Source organism: Eptesicus fuscus, chromosome 7 (genome assembly GCF_027574615.1).
Source record: "Eptesicus fuscus isolate TK198812 chromosome 7, DD_ASM_mEF_20220401, whole genome shotgun sequence".
In the NCBI taxonomy this organism is placed as follows: domain Eukaryota; kingdom Metazoa; phylum Chordata; class Mammalia; order Chiroptera; family Vespertilionidae; genus Eptesicus; species Eptesicus fuscus.
Window position 1 is genome coordinate 63,395,692 of NC_072479.1, and position 20,159 is coordinate 63,415,850.

Here is a 20,159-nt window from a genome sequence, read left to right on the forward strand (position 1 = left end):
TAGCCAAGGAATGGGCATTGAGGGAAGAGGCAAGCTTGGTGGCATTAGTGTATGGCTCCTGGGAACAGATAAATCAGTAGTGGAGATTATAGAGCTTCTAGTCAGGTGAAGACCAGAGATAAGCTTAGACAGAAAGTGAATCTTCTGTGCATTATCCAGGGTTAGTATCAGAACCTCAACAAAGCAGATGGGTATGCAGAGCAGAGGTTAGAGTTCTAGGCTGGGTAACTGAAGCAATAGCTCAACTTTGTAGATTAGGCCAACATAGCGGAGCTGGGAAATGATTTATTTTAGAGTCTGCACAAATTACCAGAGATCTTTTTAAATTGAATTTCTGAGTAACAAGACTTAATTCTGAGCCCCAGTTTCGATTTTCTGTCATCATTATACCTGGCTCAGAAACCAAGGGGAGGCAGATACGGAGCCCTGAGAAACAAGGGCAGGGGTTGATATAGGGCTTGTGTCTGAAACTCTGGATTGAGAACTGATTATATGTGCCTTGTGTCCTTTGATACTTTATAATGCTGTTTTCTTTCTTGCAGTGAAAATAATAATAGTTAAAAAACAGCACAATTTTGATAGGGTGATTAATCATGGTAATTGATATTTGGTGTGTTATTATTCTAAAATAATTTGGTTTTATTATCATTAAAGAAGGATTAAAAAGCAGAACAAACTCCCAAAATTGATGTCTCAGGTCAAATTGGCCTATTAGGTAGAAGATGAAATTGTGAATTTCAGCACTTCAGCTCTGCATAATTGATGGGCACTACATTCTGTCTCTTTGACTATTCAGCAAAGATTCTGCTAGAATCTGTTGGTGCAGTCTGAGGTTGCAGAATTTATAACCATCACATTTTATAGATGTAAAACATATTATAGATCTCTATTGCTTTTTATCAATTAATAAGTATAATCAAACAATAAATATATATAATAGAAATCTCACCTTGATACTATTACGTTTTCTCCTTTTTAAACAAATAATTCTACTGTAGCTGAGTCCCAAACACTAGCACATATGTGGATAAAAGGATAGTCAGCTTTTTGAATGAGCATTTTTTTTCTTCTTCTACTTTTTAGGGAAAGTATGAATATTTGATTAGACCTCAAGGAAAATAAAGGAATGACTTGTGATTCAGTTTTCACTTAAAAAATCAGTATGTTTATTTCTCTCTTGCATTTATAGTTATACTCTTAATAGCTTTATAAAGAGTAATTATATGTGTTTTTAAGATTTAGCTAGGTTAAAGGTGTGAGATAATTTGCAAGATGGAAAAAGTCCTATTTCATGCATCTATACACTTAATATGAAGGTGAGTAATTGGATAGTTTAAGCAATAGTTCATACACCAATAACTGATACTAGTGTACAAAGGTACAGTTGAGCCTTTTGATCTACAGTTAAGGCTAAGACCAGTGAAAATTTATTATTATTTTTTTACTTTTATAATAAATGTAAACATTTTATTTACTTGGGGTTTTAATAGCTTTAGTTAAGGCAGAAGCAAGTTTCATAAAGTATTATAGCTCATGAATTTAATTTTTCTTATGTATTTAAAACATTGGCACATGATAGCTGACAAGGTGTATGCTCTCATTTAGGTTCAATTTGATATAATATTTTGTTTGGATTGGTTTAAATAAAGGTCCAGCAAATTACTGATTCTTTTTAAATGATTTATTTATTTGAAAATTTATTTATTTATTTAAGTTAAATTTATTCGGGTGATATTGGTTAATAAGATTATATAAGTTTAAATTTAAAAAATTTCAATTACAGTTGGCAAACAATACTATATTAGTTTCAGGTGTATAACAATATTACTGATTCTTAAGTCTGTTACTTAGTTTAAATGATGTTGAGACTGCCATATATACATAATGAGCCATTATCAACAGAGGAATACATCCAGTCTATTAAAGTTGTGGTAGGCATCAATATTATCATCATCGTCATTATCATCAATTCATCATCATTCCTTTTATTTGCTTAACATTTCTGCTGATTTGCTCTTAGTCTTGAGCAGAATTGCAGTTGGAAGAAGAGATGATAAAGTGGATACTGTTTTGGCTCATTTATCCTCTTGATTTTGCTGGTAACAAAACAGCTGGTAATTTCACTAGTGGGATTCGAAGGGACTGCTTCACAGGAGCCCAAAGCATTAATCTGATTATAAGCTCAAGTGCCAAGTTTAATTTTAATCTACAGTGAGGGTTATAACAGTGAACTAAACCAGAATACTCATATTGGTTGACCTCTGCTGTTCTCTCTAAAGGAAAATGTAACCAGGAAGCAAATTATTATCAGAAAGTTATTCATTAGCATGGAATCAAAACAAACAAAATGGATGATCTTAATATGTTGTATTATAACTGTTATATATAAAATTTTAATACTTTAATTTTAAGCTCCAAATTATAGAGACATTTTATTGTTGGTAGCCCTAGATCTCTATTACATTTTGTTCTGCATTACTAATGGAAATTCCAACAAATGAGTCATAAATGGTTTGCTTAAAGTCAGCCATGTAGTTGCTAAATCCAGGAGTAGAACCTACTTTTGTTTTTGTTTTATTGAATGGATGGTTGATGCTTATGTTTCTGATTATATTAATGTATGTAAGTTTTATGTGGCTTCATATTCACAATATTAAGCCAACACATATTTTTTATAAATAGTACATGAAGACGTATATATATTTATTGTGCACTGAATAAAATTATAATTAGCTATAGAATTGAGAGACGTTTTTGAGATTGTTTTGGGGTTTAATGAAGATAGTAAAATGTAGAAGGGGAATTTCTAGGTTGACTTTCCAATAGTATATCCTTGCAGTCCTTAACCTAGTATTAAAAGGGCATACAGAGGTCTAAAGGGTATGTGGCATCATTAGATGCAGGTTTGCTCCATTAAAAAGTTGTGGATTTCTGATACATTTTGCCCAATAACTTTTGTAAAAAAAATTTATTTTTATTTTATTTTATTTTTATTATTTATTTATTTATTTTTTAAAAATTACTTTATTGATTAAGGTATCACATATTTGTCATCAACCCCCCCCTCCCATTCCCATCCCAACCCCCACCCCCCCCACACGCATGCCCCCATCCCCCTGTTGTCCGTGATCACTGGTTAGGCTCATATGCAAGCACACAAGTCCTTTGGTTGATCAATTTCCCTTGTCCCCACCCTCCCCTACCTTCCCTCTGAGGTCTGACAGTCTGATCAATGCTGTTCTTGTTCTTCAGTCTATGTTGTTCATCTTTTCCCCTAGATGAGTGAGCTCATGTGATACTAGGAATACACTTATAGGAACCGAAAATGAGACAAGCAATAATGGTTATGCTGAGAGGCAAATGAATCAGTCTATAGTGCGTTTCTTTCTGGGGCAACAGTTCTTTTGAGTCCCGATTTCTATGTCCAACAGTTGTTTATATGTACATAACAGCAATGATATTTCAGTTCTGGATGGTGGACAAATGGTGGTAATGCAGGTCCGACTCTCTCTGGTTTGGTCCTGGGCAATCTGCAGTGACGCACATCTGCTGACTGCTAGTATGGCAAGGCATGGTCAGCGTCTTCCATCTCTGGACTGTTTCTCTTCTGACTTCATGGCTGGAGCACTCCTGTCAATTCCTCTCTGTTGCAGGAATCCGCATGGTCTCGGAGTTGTTTTCTGAAAATATACAAACATATTCTTGACCAAAAGTTAATAAAGGAATATTTTCTATAAATTTGACTTGTGATCCTTTTTCATTTTTTTGCCCAAACGATTTTCCTTTGGCTTGTTTTGACACCATGTATGTTTTACCTGGGTGTCTTGCTGTTAGCATTACAAATGAAAGTTAATTTTCTAAAGTAAAAATTTTCTAGATGTAATTTATTTACAGGATACAATAACTTTTTAAGAAGAATTATTTGGAAATAATATTTTTCAAAAAGCTTTTGGTTTTGAAACGTAGTGCAATAGTTTAGAGTATCTAGCTGAGAGATTCATGATATAAGTGGTTCTGTAGATTTGAAAAGCATAAATTTCTCTGAAGATCAAGATAAATGTATTTATTTATTTTCAGAATATATTTTTATAAAAGTTAACTTAAAGTGAGTTAACTTTACTCTTCAGAGTGTGCAGCACCATTATGTTGGTAGGGCATTATCTCTATATATTATCTATATACTAGAGGCCTGGTGCACGAAATTTGTGCATGGGTGGGGTCCATAGGCCTGGCCAGTGATCAGGGCCTATTTGGGCCATCTTGCACAGTCGTGACTGGGGCCAGGCCAGGCTGGTTGGGGCCAGGTTGGTTGGGGCCTGCCAGCTGCCTACCGGGGCCTATGGGCCTGCTGGCTGCTGGCCAGGGGGAGGGAGGGAGATTGACCAGGGGAGGTTGGCTGTCTGTGGGACTTTGGCTGTGGGGAGTGCACTGACCACCAGGGGGCCAGCTCCTGCATTGAGCATCTTCCCCCTGGTGGTCAGTGCACATCATAGCGACTGGTTGACTGGTTGTTCCAGTCATTAGGTCATAATGGTCGCTTAGGCTTTTAGATAAATAGATAGATAGGTAGATATAAAGAGTCAACGACCAGAATGGCGGAATGACCAGAACGACTGGAATGACCAGTGGTTATGATGCACACTGCAGCCGCCAACCAGCCTGATCTGGGTCCTGATAGGCCCCCAACACCTCAATCGGGGGCAAAGCTGGCCAGCCAACCGCCTACGGCCCCTCCCCCTGCCAGCTGGTGGGCCAGCCAGACCCCACCCATGCATGAATCCATGCATTGGGCCTCTAGTTGTGTAATAATAGGAAACACATTGGCCTCAGTTGGGTTCCTGGCTCTACCATTTGAATTTGGTGGGTTAATTCCTATCTCCTATCATAATTGCTTTGATAGTTCTGTTGGAGGAGGTCATTGAGAGGACATGACTGCCAGTTGATCCTTGAGCTGAATCCAGGCAACTGGAGGCTTCTCACCTCCTTCACTGTCCTTGGAGGGCATGTTCTCTCCACCATTCCCACAGTAGGAGCTGGTTTCAAGGACACAACTTTGAGAGAACAATGTGTTGTTGAGACCATCTTGACTGAATATGTGACTGAAACCAGTTAATGGCTGTATATAAGCTTTTAAGATTCTTGTGTGCATGGGCAGAGTTCTACTTGCCTTTCAGCCTCCAAGACAAGACTCATATGTAAACTCCTTTGCATATCAAATCGGCCACCTACCAATCTGGAGTGGCCTGCCTACTTATTCAGTCTCTCCTTGCCCTCATGTCCTGGGGCAGTTTCAGGTTTCACCTGGGAGTCTCCGCGGTTTCCAACCAAGTTCCCAGGATAGGAAGTTCATAAACATGACCTCTGATTTTGAGTCACTTACAGTGATAATCTCAAGTGTTTTGGCTTCCCCGTGCCTTTCTCCCCTCACCGGTAATTTCTATTATGATGGACCGAATGATCCCATTTATTCCATGTGCTGTGAAGCTTAAATGAGATTGTTTATGTTTAGGGACCTTGCAAACCGCACATGCAGCATTAATAAAATTTTAATGGTTTTTAAGATTGTTACTATTATTTTGCCTTGAAAGTTTGCACTCTAAAGACATGGATATATTGAAGGGGGAGTAAGAGCTATGGAAAATAACTATAATAATAGTTCTAATTTGGTATATTTATAACCTGAATTTAGAAGACAACAACCTTTCATAGTCAGAGACTGAAACAAATTTGGTGAGTGGAGACGTTCTCAATCAAATGTACCATGCCTGAGATTAGACTGTTTTTATAATTGAATTTGCACATGGTACTTTTATTAGGCTGGTTGTGTGGGAGGAAATCAATTGAGGTTTCTACACCCTGCAGATGGGATAGAGACCTGTCAGTGGGCAGAGGCTTATTTAATTCATGATGGCAACTGTAGTGATGCAGTTTAAGTGCAAAAGAAAATAATTCTTACCAATTTCTTTGTTACTGAAAGATGAACAAATCCCTTCTCTTTACTTTTACTACTAATGCACTTCAACTGCTTTCAGAAGCTCCACTCTGACTCCCTTTTTCAGTAAACACCCATATTTGCTATCACATACATAATTGCATTGAGCTACAGCCTATCAGCCTATTTTTATTATTTTTGTTAAACCAGAGGATATTTTTTCCAGTGATTATTTTTTGGAGCTAGTGGAAAGGAGGGAGGGTGGGAGGTAGGGAGTGATGGAGAGAGAGAGAGAGAGAGAGAGAGAGAGAGAGAGAGAGAGAAATCCATGTGAGAGAGACATATGATTGGTTGCCTCTCATACGCCCTTGACCCAAATGGAACCATCGACTCTTTAGTCTGTGGGCTGATGCTCTTAATCACTGAGTAACACTGGCCAGTGCTATTAGCCTATTTTAGAAATACCTGTATTCTCTCTCTTCCTCTCCTCTTTCTCTGTCCTTTCTCCTCCTATATGGGGCATTCATAACATGTTGTTTAAATCCCTAGAAATTGTTACTACATCCTTACATGAACTCATCACTCCATCCTGGTAGTCCCATGACTAAAAATGAATATTTTGATGTAATTTTTTCTGAGCTTCGTTATTTATTAACAAGTGCTTTAAAATGCCACTAGTTGTTTTTACAGTGGGATTTTTAGTCTCTGCACACAATAAAAATGGAAAATGTTGAGACAAACTTTTAATCTCAAGCAGTTCTCCAATTAGAAGGATCCAATGCAGCATGGGCATGTTGCTGAGTTTTCCTGTAGGTCTTCGTAGTAGCATTTACAGGCTCTTTTTCTCAGCCTGCTTTTCTCTGAAGTGGCAATTTTGTCAGCCTTTGTCAGGTCTTCTTTGAAAAGAAATACAGTTTACATTGATTTTTGCCCATAAAAGAATGGTCATTTGTAGTTATCTAGAAATAGAGAGTGGTAGGCAGGATTTTATCTTAAGAATAATTTGACTGCCAAAATATTTTATGTCCATTTTCAAATGTGTAAACTGATATTTGTGGCTGAGTTTGGAATAGTGAGACTGAAAGTGAGCTCAGAATATTGCCACAGGGTATTATGGCTTTTGGTAGCCTTAGTGGGTTCCATAGTCTCACTGCTTGTAAGAGTAACACTAATCAGTATCATAGTCATAATTGCCAACACATGGTGTTTACATGCCGCCTGAGCTAGCGTAATCTCTGTAGCTGGCATTGGGACCTCAGAGTGTGTTCTGATAACCTCCACGCCTTATTTTCTATGCTTATTCCTAACAGGAGGTCTTGTTGAGAAATTGCATAATACATACCCGAATTAAATGGTTAATTCTGAAAACTGAAATGAAGTAAAGTTCATTCTCACATGGTCATTTCCTTGACTTGATTTTCTGGGGAGGAACAGAATCGGGTTGTATAGTAATAACCACGGGAACCCAGAAGTCCCTCTGAATGTTATATAATCCTCAAGATGAAAATAGAAGGCAGGAATGCTAATTTTACAAATTGGAAGCAGAAACGCATATGGGGAAAGTGACCTTTCTTAAAATCACTTCTAAGCTAGTGTCTTACGGAACTAAAAATGTTATCTTATATAATTACTTTTTCCTGGATCGTTTTCTCTGGTCTTGCTCTCATCTTTGCCTTTCTCTCTGTGAGTGGCAGCAGAGCACTGATAAAGAATGCCATGGTCGGAGGTGATGCAGTTTAGAGGAAATAATACTGGGCCAGAAATTGTCACCCCCGTTATACCTGTAGCATGACGCGTGCCTTTGGGTGAACCCCAGGAGTGTTCCTTGGCTCATGAAAAAAGGAAACAGGAATTGTGGCCCCCATCAAGTTTCCAGGGCTTTGCGAGAACAACATGGAATGTGGGTTTAAAACTATTACATCGATCATGGCAGAAATTGCAGGTTATTGTTAAATATTGGAATTGTGAATATCAGAACTGAGAAAGTTTCTTTTTGGAAACAACAAAAGTTTCTTTTTTCTAAAACTTTGAGCAAATACCCTGGGTCTGACTTCATTGCCCTGGAGAGGTGCCCATTCCTGCTTCGAATACTGTGACATGAGTAAGTGATGCGCTGATTGCTGATTGGTCAGGGTACTTTCAGCATGGAGGAAGTTGTATGTTAAGAGTGGGGAGGGTAAATGGTTTTTTTGTTTGTTTGTTTGTTTAATATTTCTTTCTTTAACCAAGAGGCTAAATTGATGATGGTGACAGAAGCAACAACAGGTGTTCATTCCATAGGCACAGGAGGTCCTGAAAGTCCAGTCCAGCTTTCCTCTCCGTGATGGCTGCTGGTCACTGTTGTAGACATGGCATGCCCTTTCACAACGCTCTGCTTTTTCACAAGCCAGTCCTATGACTGGAATGCCTTTCCCTCTCCTGGGTAGCTGGTGAATCCATGATCAAATGCCATCTATTTTATGGGATCCTTCCCTTTAGATGATGTTGGCTGCTTTTTCCTCCACGATCCAACACCACTTTGTGCCCCTGTGTGTGACAGCATTTTCTTCATTGTATTGGGATTATCTGTTCCTTCCTCTAGTCTATGGGTATCATTTATTTTTTATTCTTTTAAATTAAATCTTTATTGTTGAAAATATTACATATGTCCCCCCCCCCCCCCCCCCCGATTTACCCCTTCTAGCCCACCCCCACCCCACACCCCGGGCCTTCACCAGGGACCTTCTGTGTCCCTGGGTTATGCATATATGCATACAAGTTCTTGGTTGATCTCTTCCCACCCACCCACCCACACACCCTCCCCTGCCTTCCCTCTAAGAGTCTATGGGTATCTTGAGGGCTTCTCCACATGTGTATATTCCCAGTGATGGGCACAGACCAGGCGATTACATCTTTATTCCTGAAATGTATAGGGCTAGAATGATGGGGAGTTTTGGATTAATCCTATAATCCATTTTATAAAGGTTGTGGTACTCAGTGAAATTCCTGCTGCACTGCTCCCAAAGAATGCTTGGAAAGGCGCCAGAGAACTTTGAGTTGTCCCATGACTGGGGGTTGGGTGCCACTGGCATTCCTGGGCTGGCACCCAGGCATGCTAAATGTTCTACAGTTCATGGGACAATTTAGTACGAGGAGGGATTGTTCTCTCCAATGCCAGTGGTTCCTCCACTGAGAACTACTTAACTAGTCTGCCTAGTCTAAAGCATAGAAAATAGGAGAATGATTTGATCACAAGGAAAAACAAAACAAAACAATTTCTGGCTCCCACAAGCCCTTTGCACACACTATGAATAGAGAACCTTATGCTCAGTTAGCAGATGGCTTAGATGATGGTTTTTTCCTGTCCACTAAGTCCAGTTCTCTCCCTACGTGTTTCCCTCATATCCTTTGGGTGGTAAGGTTGGAGTGCAAGACTATGCCAGGTGGAAGCACTGGGCACAGGTTTCTGCACTCCCTTGGCTAGGCTTTCTCTAAGCCAGAAGAGAGGCACATGGGAATTCAGTTCTATGACAGTCTTTCCACAAATATGGTAAGATAATTTGATCTTCATGTTTCATCCACTTCACAGAAGGCTGAGAGTGACTAATTACAATGATCTTTTAAACAATCTATTTAGAGCAAACCTTCTGGCTAAAGACATCACTGTGGAACATGGCACATAGATTTAAATCCAATTTTCTGTCATGAGGTGTCAGAAAAACTAAATGTCTTTATCATGGTCTAGAAAGTACATCTTTTTGTTCACTGTTGACACTGATGTGGTAGTAGTGTCCAGGATATAGGAAGTGTACAAGGAGAAAACTTGAGAGTGTACTTTTCTTTTTCAAACTGGGTTCTTTGATTCTTTACCTCAACAGTGACATTTTGGAAAAGAGATTGCTGAAACACAAGTTCAGTAATTTGTGTGGTTTACTGTCCTGTTATATGTAGCATAAAGTCTTGTTGAAAGAGTTTACCATGGGAGTCAGAAACTTGGTATTTATCCGTGTTTCTTGAAAGATGTTGCATCTAAAGGGTACTTTGTAAAACCAAATCCTAGTTGATTTAGTGTATGTTTCTCTTTCAGATACTCCCAGAAGTATAAAAGCATCCACTGCTACAGCGGACCAATTTTTTCAGAAGCTGAGAAATAAACATGAATTTACTATTTTGGTGACCCTAAAACAGACCCACCTAAATTCAGGAGTTATTCTCTCCATTCACCACTTGGATCACAGGTAAGTGTGGCTACTGGAGTTTCCTTTGTTTTTATTACATCTGGTTAAATGAGCATATGAAAGAGAAGTAAACAAAAGCAAGACATGCTATATCTAAGATTGGCATAAACAGCTAGAATAAATTTGCTTTATTATGCAAAATCAGAAACAGAAGTCATGGAGATGTACCCCAAAGCAGAGGGAGCTATGCTTTTGATGTTGCTAAGAGCACACAGAAGTCACCATTCCTAAAACAAATTGACCAATCACTAAATTCCTCATGAGACACCTTCCTCAATATCAAACATACTTCTTAATTTGTGACTGCTAGATTCAAGAAGACTATATTCTGTTTCTTTAGGATATTGCCTGGGATTTGAGTTTAATAGTCTTAGAATTTTAGCCCTGATGGGTAACTTTTTGTTCAATACAGTTCTGGGATTGCAGCGGTTGAAGCTGTGTCCTTGAATGCGTGTTGAACCAGAATGCTGTCTAGTATTTCTCAGCTTCTCCCATATGCAGAAGTGTGAGTAGGAGAGTGGGTGGGACTAATGGGTAGGAGGCAAAAGAAATTCATTCATGACACCTGGTATATACATAAATTGCTATTAAATGATTCCAAGCAACTTAAAACGATTCATTCCTTCCTGAAAGAATAACCCCGATTCTGCCAATGAAAGTTTCTTCACGTTCATTATTTTGAGTACCAGCACGACCACTTACTATCTGTGGACCTTGGGCAAAACACATCACCTCTCTGCACCTCACTTTTCTCATCTGTAAAATGAGGATAATAGTAGCTACTCCATAGGTTGCTGTGAAGATGAAAGAGTTTAAGTATGTGATGTGCTTTATGTATACGAAAGCGTTAACGATCCTTTTCAGGTGCGGGCGGAAGCCTCTTGGCTTCTCTCATCAGACACCAGGCCACCTTGGACTTTGCAAACCTTTACTAACCACTCAAGGGCAAACAGAAGCAAATATATATGGAGAACAAAATATAGCAAGAGGACATGGAGAGCGGGTTCCTAGTCACCCTCTCTCTGCTCACCCTCAGGCTTTACGGCAGCATCACATAGTTGATAGTGACAGAGTCAGGACCCAAACCCACTTCTTCTGATTCTTTTTATTTTATTTTATTTTTTATTTTATTATTTTTTTAAATTTCTTTATTGATTAAGGTATCACGTATTTGTCCTCATCCCCCCATTCCCATCCCACACCTCTCCCCACACATGCTCCCACCCCCCTGTTGTCCTTAACCGCTGGTTAGGCTCATATGCTTGCACACAAGTCCTTTGGTTGATCTCTCCCCTTTACCCCCACCCTTTCCTACCCTCCCTCTGAGGCCTGACAGTCTGATCCATGCCTCCTTGTTTCTGGGTCTGTTCTTGTTCATCAGTCTATGTTGTTCATTATTTCCCCTAGATGAGTTAGAAATACACTTATAAGAACCGAAAATGAGACAAGCAATAATGGTTATGCTGACAGGCAAATGAATCAGTCCGTAGTGAGTTTCTTTCTGGGCCAACAGTTCTTTTGAGACCCAATTTCAATGTCCAACAGTTCCTTATGTGTACATGTCAGCACTGACATTTCAGTTCTGGATGGTGGACAAATGGTGGTAATGCAGGTCCGACTCTCTCTGGTTTGGTCCTGGACAACCTGCAGTGATGCACAGCTGCTAACTGCTAGTATGGGAAGGCCACATCAGCGTCTTCCGTCTCTGGACTGCTTCTCTTCTGTCTTCATGGCTGGAGTAGTCCTGTCGATTCCTCTCTGTTGCTGGAATCCACATGGTCTCCGAGTTGTTTTCTGAAAATATACAAACATATTCTCGACCAAAAGTTAATAAAGGAATATTTTCTATAAATTTGACTTGGGATCCTATTTCATTTTTTTGCCCAAATGATTTTCCTCTGGCTTGTTTTTTTACAAGTGCACTGTGATATCTTCTAACCTCTTGTCACCCTGACAGACCTTGTGTTATGGTTCATGTTGTTCTTTTTCCCCATGATTGTTGCTGAAGTTATCTTTCTTCCCCTGGTCTCAATCTCACCCATCTCTTGGTCTCATCATTACCTTTGTCACTTATTTATTTATTCTCTGCTTTCTTTCACACACAAATATTTAAGGTGGCTTATAGAGATATCTGTGGGGCAACAAGATGCAAATAAAATGAATTATGTAAACCAGGGCAAAGAAAAAGTGGAAACCTAGCTGGGCGATTAAGACCACGCAACCATTCTTGGTTCTGAGACCAGACTCATATTTCCCCAATGGCCTTCTATGGGCAAATGTAGTATCTTTAGAGGAACAAGTTCAGAGGGCTTCCTGTCACTGGTGACATCACACCACAATGCACTTTGGAAAAAGCACATCTGCAGAGATGCCAGTGATATGTGTCTCCAAGTGGAGGTCTTTGAAATGGGACTTGGTCGTGTGTATGTAAATCCTGTACAACCAAGTTTTCCTGCTTAACACGCCAGCAGTTCCTGCTGTATGAAACTCCGATAAAAGACTATGTCCTTCAAGAAATATGCCATGTAAATTGCTTTCCTCAGTTTGGCTTTTGAGAATAATATCGAATTCAAGTTGGACTGCTGTGATAAGTATCCAAATGGTAGGTGTTTTTTGGTGAGAGTTAAGTTGGAAAATGAGAGTTAATGTTGAAAAATGCCTGGTAAAATGAATGTTGATCTGTCATCCTCTGACTGGCAGGGGTTAGGGGCAGGCCCAGCTCCCCATAGGTTCTTCCTAGCTCCTGGGAGAGCCCTTCTGCGCGTGGCAGGAAGCTCATTCCTAGCTCTTTTTGGGAGGTGGGTGAGTGAGGTCATGGCGCTTCATCGGAGCATGTGTTTTGCTTGCTTGGTAGGAAGCACAAGAACAAGAACTGGAGTTGTTCCTCTGTGAATCAGGCTCGGTGAGTTAGACCACAGAGTGCCTGCTGGAGAACACTGAAGAAACATTCATATTATTAGCAGAGCTGGTGTGCACCCGTCTCTCTGCTCTTCATGTCAGTCTCTGGCTCCAATCTTATCTCCATTCGGGCTGATTCGCAGCCTGCTCTGGAGCCAAATGAAGTAGTGGGGAGGCAGTAAGGAATAGACCCTGGGCAGTGCCTGCTCCAGCACTGGCAGAGGTGGAGAAAGTGATATCATTCAGCAGGAGTATAAATGCCAGGCACAGTGGCCAGTCTGCTCACCATCTGCATGTCACCCGCCTCCTTTCTCTCTGCTCCATTCAGATCTCCATGGAGCTTTCACTGACCTTTCAGCTGAATGAATTTCTCCCTCCATTAGCCTCCAGTGCAGTTTTAAAAATTGAGCCACTCCTTTTGGCATTCTAACATGTAACACCTTCTATTGTTATTTAATGTTTCACACATATACATATGTATTAGTTGTATATGAGACATTAGAAATATCATTCACTGTTTTGATCACAATGGTAACAAATATTTACTGAGGATTAAAAATTATTATTAAAAAACTTTGTAATACATTTCAGGCTTCAAAATTTAAAAGGCACAACAAAGACAGAGGCTACCCCATCCCTATCCCTGACTAGTTAGTTTTTATGGGGCGGGGGGGGGGGGCGAGGGGGGCGGGGCGGGGGGAGATACCATTATCAGTAAAGATATTTTGAAAACAAGAAAAGCATAAAGAAGAAGTCAACCAATCAGAGGTGTGCTGGAGAAGGCTCATACTGGCATATGAGTTGCAACTTTGTAAGCCAGTTGATATTCCTGTGGTAGGTTGAAATAAACCAGGTGTGATTACTTAAACTTTGGAAATCAACAAATGCTACAAAGCAGGCCTTTTTTTCTTTCTTTTTTTTGAAAATGCATTTTTATTGAGAAATACTTTTTAAATAAGTACCTTTAAAATATTTCTCTTTGATCTTTCCCACACAAATGGATAAATGAACCAATATCTTAGACTTACTTCTCTAGAGCACGGAGAGCCAACTGTTGCACTCTTACCAGCACCACTGCCCATAGTCCGGGAATCTGAGATAACCACCATAACAACACTTTGAGATGCAGCTTTCTAATCCTTTTCAAGGTGTACTTGGGAGTTTGTGTACAATTTTACATAGTTGGCAACAAGTTTTGATTAGATTTGAAAGTTTTTTTTCCATGATTGCACATTAAACTTATAAACTCCATTTTTACTGTGCTGTCATGCACAGTTAGATGCTAAATAAATATTTGGTGGATGAAGAAATGAGTGAAATATCAAGAGATGATCATCATGCCTGACCATTGGGGCTCAATGGTTGAGCGTCAACCTATGAACCTGGAGGTCCGGTTTGATACCTGGATAGGGCACATGCCCGGGTTGCAGGCTCAGTCCCCACTGTGGGGTGTGCAGGAGGCAGCCAATCAATGACTCTCTCTCATCATTGATGTTTCTGTCTTTCTCCCTCTCTGAAATAAATAAAAGTATATTTTTAAAAAGAGAGAGAGAGAGAAAGACCATCATGATTGCACCAGGAATCGTAAATGACCTCACTAAGTTTTCACCAGGCTAGGGCAAAGGTTCTGGGGAATGTTCAGGTTGCTATATTGATGGAGGACACCTAATCTATCCTGAAATGTCATTAGCTCTAGCGTGAGGATTTCACTAACTGGTAGCTACTACCTCGAAACGGCTACAAGTCAAGTTCTCAGACTAATGAGCTATATAGCAACATCTCAAGCACTGTGTTAAAGCTGGAAACCTAATCACACAACTTTGTTGGTTTGGACATGTGAGACTCATGGGCACACTCTGGATTCTAGGGTATCTGAAGTGAGCTAAGAGCAAGACAAAGAGTAGGAAAGGCAGACATCACAGCATCTCGGAATTGAAAGAGGGTGTAAGTCAAACTTGGCACTGAAATACAGCTTCAAACAGTGACATTGTGACGAAACTACTGGGAACCTCATCAGCAGTGTCCTGGTGTTCTGTGAGCAGTCGCATTTGGCTTTCCAACCTGAGTTGCTGGTTTCGAATGGAGCTTTTCAAGTAGGGGCTAATATTAAAAATTAGACCACAAACTTCATGTGAGCACAGCACAAAAGCTTGTGGGCTCCTTGGCCATTTCTGTGCATATTTAGCCAACATCAGTATTATGTTAAAACAATACTAATACCAGGTATATGGCACTTTATGTCTGAAAGAATTAAGACATTCAGGCAGATCAAGAGAGCATCATTATAACTTTTCTGACCTTTGTGTTTTGAAAGGGAAAAAATAAAAAGTAAAGAAATAATTCTAAGATATTGGTTCACTTACCCATTTATACAGGAAATACAGAAAGAGAGATATATGAAAGCAGTAATGGCTCATTGAAAAGCAAAATATATTTATAAGTAAAAATGAATGAGAAAATTTCCCTAAATTTTAAAAGGACGCTGTTCTCTTCCATGCTTTATAAAATTGTAGTTTCTTCAGGATAAATAAATCCTTTTGTTATCCCTTGGTGTAGATTGGTATAGTCATCTGGATTGTGTTCTGTAGTTTATAATACTTCTCCCTTATTTACAATAGTTTTGGGCTTTAGGTATATAAATTAGTTCTCATGGAGTTATTATTAGGAATTTTCCTGATAGCCACATAATATTTATGCTTCTAACTTTGAATGCTTTGCAAATTGCATACATGGACATAATTTGTGGCAATGACTTTGCAAGTAAATGTAAAACTACCTTTAATTTGCCATCATCGTCTATATTAATAAAGTTGAGGTGAAATAAATGAGATTTTTCTACTTTCTTAGTATTAATTATTATACATTCGGGATGAGTAAGAATATTTATATATGAGGCCGATAAAACGTATCTTTGTATTTGTGAGTGCTTGTCATATATTAAGCCATTTCTCTTTCTATGACATTACTAAGTAAAAACTTGCTGGCAGTATTTGCTTGGTTTAATGGTTCTGAACTAAAATGATCACTGTTTATTGTGAACAAAATGAACAGACTGACATAACAGCTACTATGCTCTTTACTTTTTGATTGTACTTAATAAATAACATTAAAGAGAATTGGGTTTATGAGTAAACATTTCAAACCTCACATTCTATGTAATTAAAAAAAAGTTAATTATATTTGATTCACTTAAAGTGTGTTTTTATATCATTATTTACTTTTAAAGAATTATACCTTTAATGTGTATTCTAATGCCTCCATTATTATTAGGGAAGTTGCAATATATATTCTAATGTGGTTAAGCATAATATATCATTACCCAGAAGACGTGGTAAGTTCATCAAAGAAACTGAATTAAAGTTAAGACTCAGAAAGCAGATGTGATTTCTCATATTTCTTATATATACCAAATTGGTGTATAGATGGAGTGATGGAAGGAAGTACTTTAATATTATAGAGGTTATTTCATGGAACACACATCTTTTTTGTTGTTGTTAATTCTCACCTGAAGATATTTTTCCTTTGATTTTTAGAGCAAGTGGAAGAGAGGGAAAGAGGGAGGAAAAGAGAGAGGAGAGAAGGGAGAGGAGAGGTGAGGAGAGGAAAGGAGAGAGAGAGAGAGCCCAGGTACATGCCCTTGACTGGGAATCAAACTTATGACCCTTTTTTTAAAAAATATGTTTTTATTGATTTTTAGAGAAAGAGGAAGGGAGAGGGATAGAGAGATAGAAACATCAATGAGAGAGAAACATCATCAATCGGCTGCCTCCTGCGCGCACCCTCATTGGGGATTGAGCCTGAAACCCAGGCATGTGCCCTGACAGGGAATCGAACCCACCACCTCTTGGTTCCTGATTCCGATGCTCAACCACTGAACCATGACGACTGGGCCAAACTCATGACCTTTTGATGTGTGGGCCTATGCTCTAAAGCAACACTGGCCAGGGCGCACATCTTCCTTTTTTGCTGGAGAAACAAGGTATTCTTTTCTTTCCTATGAGTATTCCACTCTTTCTGCAGGGCCAAGGAATGAATCAGTTGGCTGCTGCAGTAGCAACCATAGACTAACCAACTTATATCCACTCCTATGATACATTTTGGGTATTTACCTGCTTAGGCAAAGATGCAGAGGACTAGGGGTATTTCTAGGCCTCCATCCTATTTTGACCATGTCCAGTTATCAGGCCCCCAATATTGTAGGCCATGACAAGACCCTCTGCTGCATCCATTCTGGAGCTCCTTTGCATCTACTTTCTTCACTCCAGATGACGGAATGCCAGTACCTTGGTTATTGTGTAGGCAATTGTTACTGAGGCTCAAGCTCCCGTATTTTAGGGAATCAACCTGGTATGTTCCTGCTCGAATATTTTCATGCTCCCATTTCTGGGTTGCTGTTTTATTACTTTTCATGTGGTAGTAAAAATTAATTACTCATTAGAAATAATCAGCTCATGTAGATACTAATGATCAGTTTGCAATTTTTAAAGGTTCTTTTCTGAGATTAAAAAAAATATATTTATTTATCGTTGACAGTATTACAGATGTTTCCCATCCCCTCCATCGCCCCCCCAATCCTCCTCCAACCAATCCCCACCCCAGGCCTTTATCACACTATTGTCTGTGTCCATGGGCTATACATATATGTATATATGTTCTTTGGCTAATCTCTTCCTGTCCCCCCAACCCTCTCCCCTCTGAGATCTGTCCGTCTATTCTAGGCATCCATGTCACTGGAACTATTTTGTTCATCAGTTTATTTTGTTCATTAGATTCTACGTATAAGTGAGATTATATGATATTTGTCTTTCTCTGGCTGGCTTATTTCATTTATCATAATATTCCCCAAGTCCATCCAGGCTATCTCAAAGGGTAAGAGATCCTTCTTTTTTTACAGCTGCATAGTATTCCATTGTGTAAATGTACCAATATTTTCCTAAGTACTATTCCTTCACTTTGAAATGGAAAGATTGAGAGATTTTCTTTGAGATGTTCTTATGACTTTATTATGTCCCCTTTTACCAAAGATGCTGGTATTTCTAAATTTTATGGCATAGAGACTTTCTCTGATTGCCTTTAAGTCCTAAGCTTATCATCACTAAATGATTTAATACCTAATCCCATATACAGAACCTATACATGAATGAAGATTATTTTTAGTTATTAGCCTAGAATTCTTTTTTTAAAGAAAGACCAAAACCTATAAAATGAATTGTTACAGTATAAGTACTTTTTGCAATATCAGTACATTTGGCAAGGATATTTAGTTTTTGTTCTTTTCCCCCTCATAAATGAAGCCTTGTAATTAAACATGACACTGTTAGAGGTTCTACTTTCCTAAGAACATTTTTCCTTAAGAGGATTTTTGTATTCTGAATGTTAGGGAAGGGAAAAAAGGCTATTTTTAAAGCATAAATACAGGTTCTCTTTAGTAGCTAGTATGATGTGCTTGCTAAAAACAGAGCCTAAACTTCTCTAACGTTTTAAAAACTGATATTTCTATCTTTATAAGAAACTTTAAGAGGAGGTAGTGTTTTGGCAAAGAAACAAATTAATTAATATTTTTTTATTATTTGTCAATATGGTGACTGTGAAATTTATTTGAAAATCCTTTTTAAAAGAGAAGATATTTTTGTGCATTTGTTCATTTACTCAGAAAACATTTAAATCCTTCAGAATTGAGACACACATGGAAGTTAGAAAACAATTGCATTATAGTTGTAGAGTATGGTCTGCTTATGGTCTTTAACCAACTGTCTTGTCATAGCACTGATAAAGCAATCAATCTATAAGTGATGGTTGGGTACATACTACAGTATACTCCCTTTCTTGGAGGTGGGTAGCTTTGCCTGATGCATTGGACACAGAAAGGGGTTGTGGCCAAATGGGTTGAGTTGGGTTTAATTCAAACTACTAGTTCCTCGGATGATAACTCTGGGAAAGTCCATTTCCCTTTTTGAACCCAAATTTCTCAAAGAAGACTATTAATACTCAATTTTGGGGGTTGTTTTGAGGTTGATGTCATATTTTCTGTCTCTTCTCACTCCTTGCTGTGTTTTTTAAAGTAACATATCCAGTGCTTCTAATCATGTAGTTAATCCATATTTGCTGTACAAAATTTGAAAACTATGGAAATATAAAAGAAAAAACAAAATCATAATCATTTTACCAGGATAACCACTGTTAACATGTTATTTGTTTCTAATCTTTTTAGATCGCATAAAATTGGAGATTATGACATCATTTTAAATAGATATATTACATTTATTTTCTAAAATTATTAAAATATATATTTCTAAAATGTGCATTGGTTTTATGATATTTATCATATTGATATTCTGTAATTTATTTTATAACCTTCTATTTTTGGACATTTTGGTTATTTCTCATTTTTCAGAATTATAATTAATGCAGCAACAATGTGCCCGGCATGAAGTATGTGCTTGTTCTCTGATAGTTTCCTTAGGAAAAATTCCAGGAAATGCAATTTGTTGGGTAACTGGTTATAATATTTTTTTTCTGCATTAAAAAAAATACACATTGTCGAATTAGCCTCAAGAAAACGTTTACCACTGTAAAGTTCTACACACTAAGTATGCAGATGTGAGTTTTACTGTATCTTTGTTAAAAATGAGCATTATCTCATTAAATTTTTTTTCCACTTTGACTTGGCAAATAGTATGTTGCATTTCTGTGATTGCTAGTTAGATTGAGCTTTTAAAAATAACTTTGCTGTCCTATACATTCTTTTTATAGACATTATTTTTTTATTACTAGTATTTTCTTAATAGTTTATGAGTTCTTCCTATAATGGCTAACAGCCTCTTATGTGTCATAATTTTTAAACTTTGCGTAATTATTTTTTTCTGTTTGATTTGATGCCCATTAATTTTATATTTTGTAGTTTTTATACTCTCAAGCTAAAATAATTTTACTTATCCTCATAATATTATTCCATTATCTCATTCAGTCCTCACAACAAACCTATGAGATAGCAACTAATATTATCCTCATTTCAGAGATGAGATAATTCAGGCACAGAGGTTAAACAACTTGACTAAACTGTCATACTTATTAAGTAACAGTCAGGCTTTTCACCCAAACATTGACTCTAA

The 20,159-nt window shown here is 38.2% G+C and overlaps 1 protein-coding gene across 1 annotated transcript in view; it reads left to right on the forward strand.

The window, feature by feature from the left end:
• NELL2 (neural EGFL like 2) overlaps positions 1-20,159 on the forward strand; it is a 366,183-nt gene that overhangs the window by 76,507 nt on the left and 269,517 nt on the right. The window contains exon 4 of the mRNA XM_054719142.1: positions 9,999-10,149. Coding sequence (XP_054575117.1) covers positions 9,999-10,149 — 151 coding nt within the window. The remainder of the gene's footprint in view (positions 1-9,998; positions 10,150-20,159) is intronic.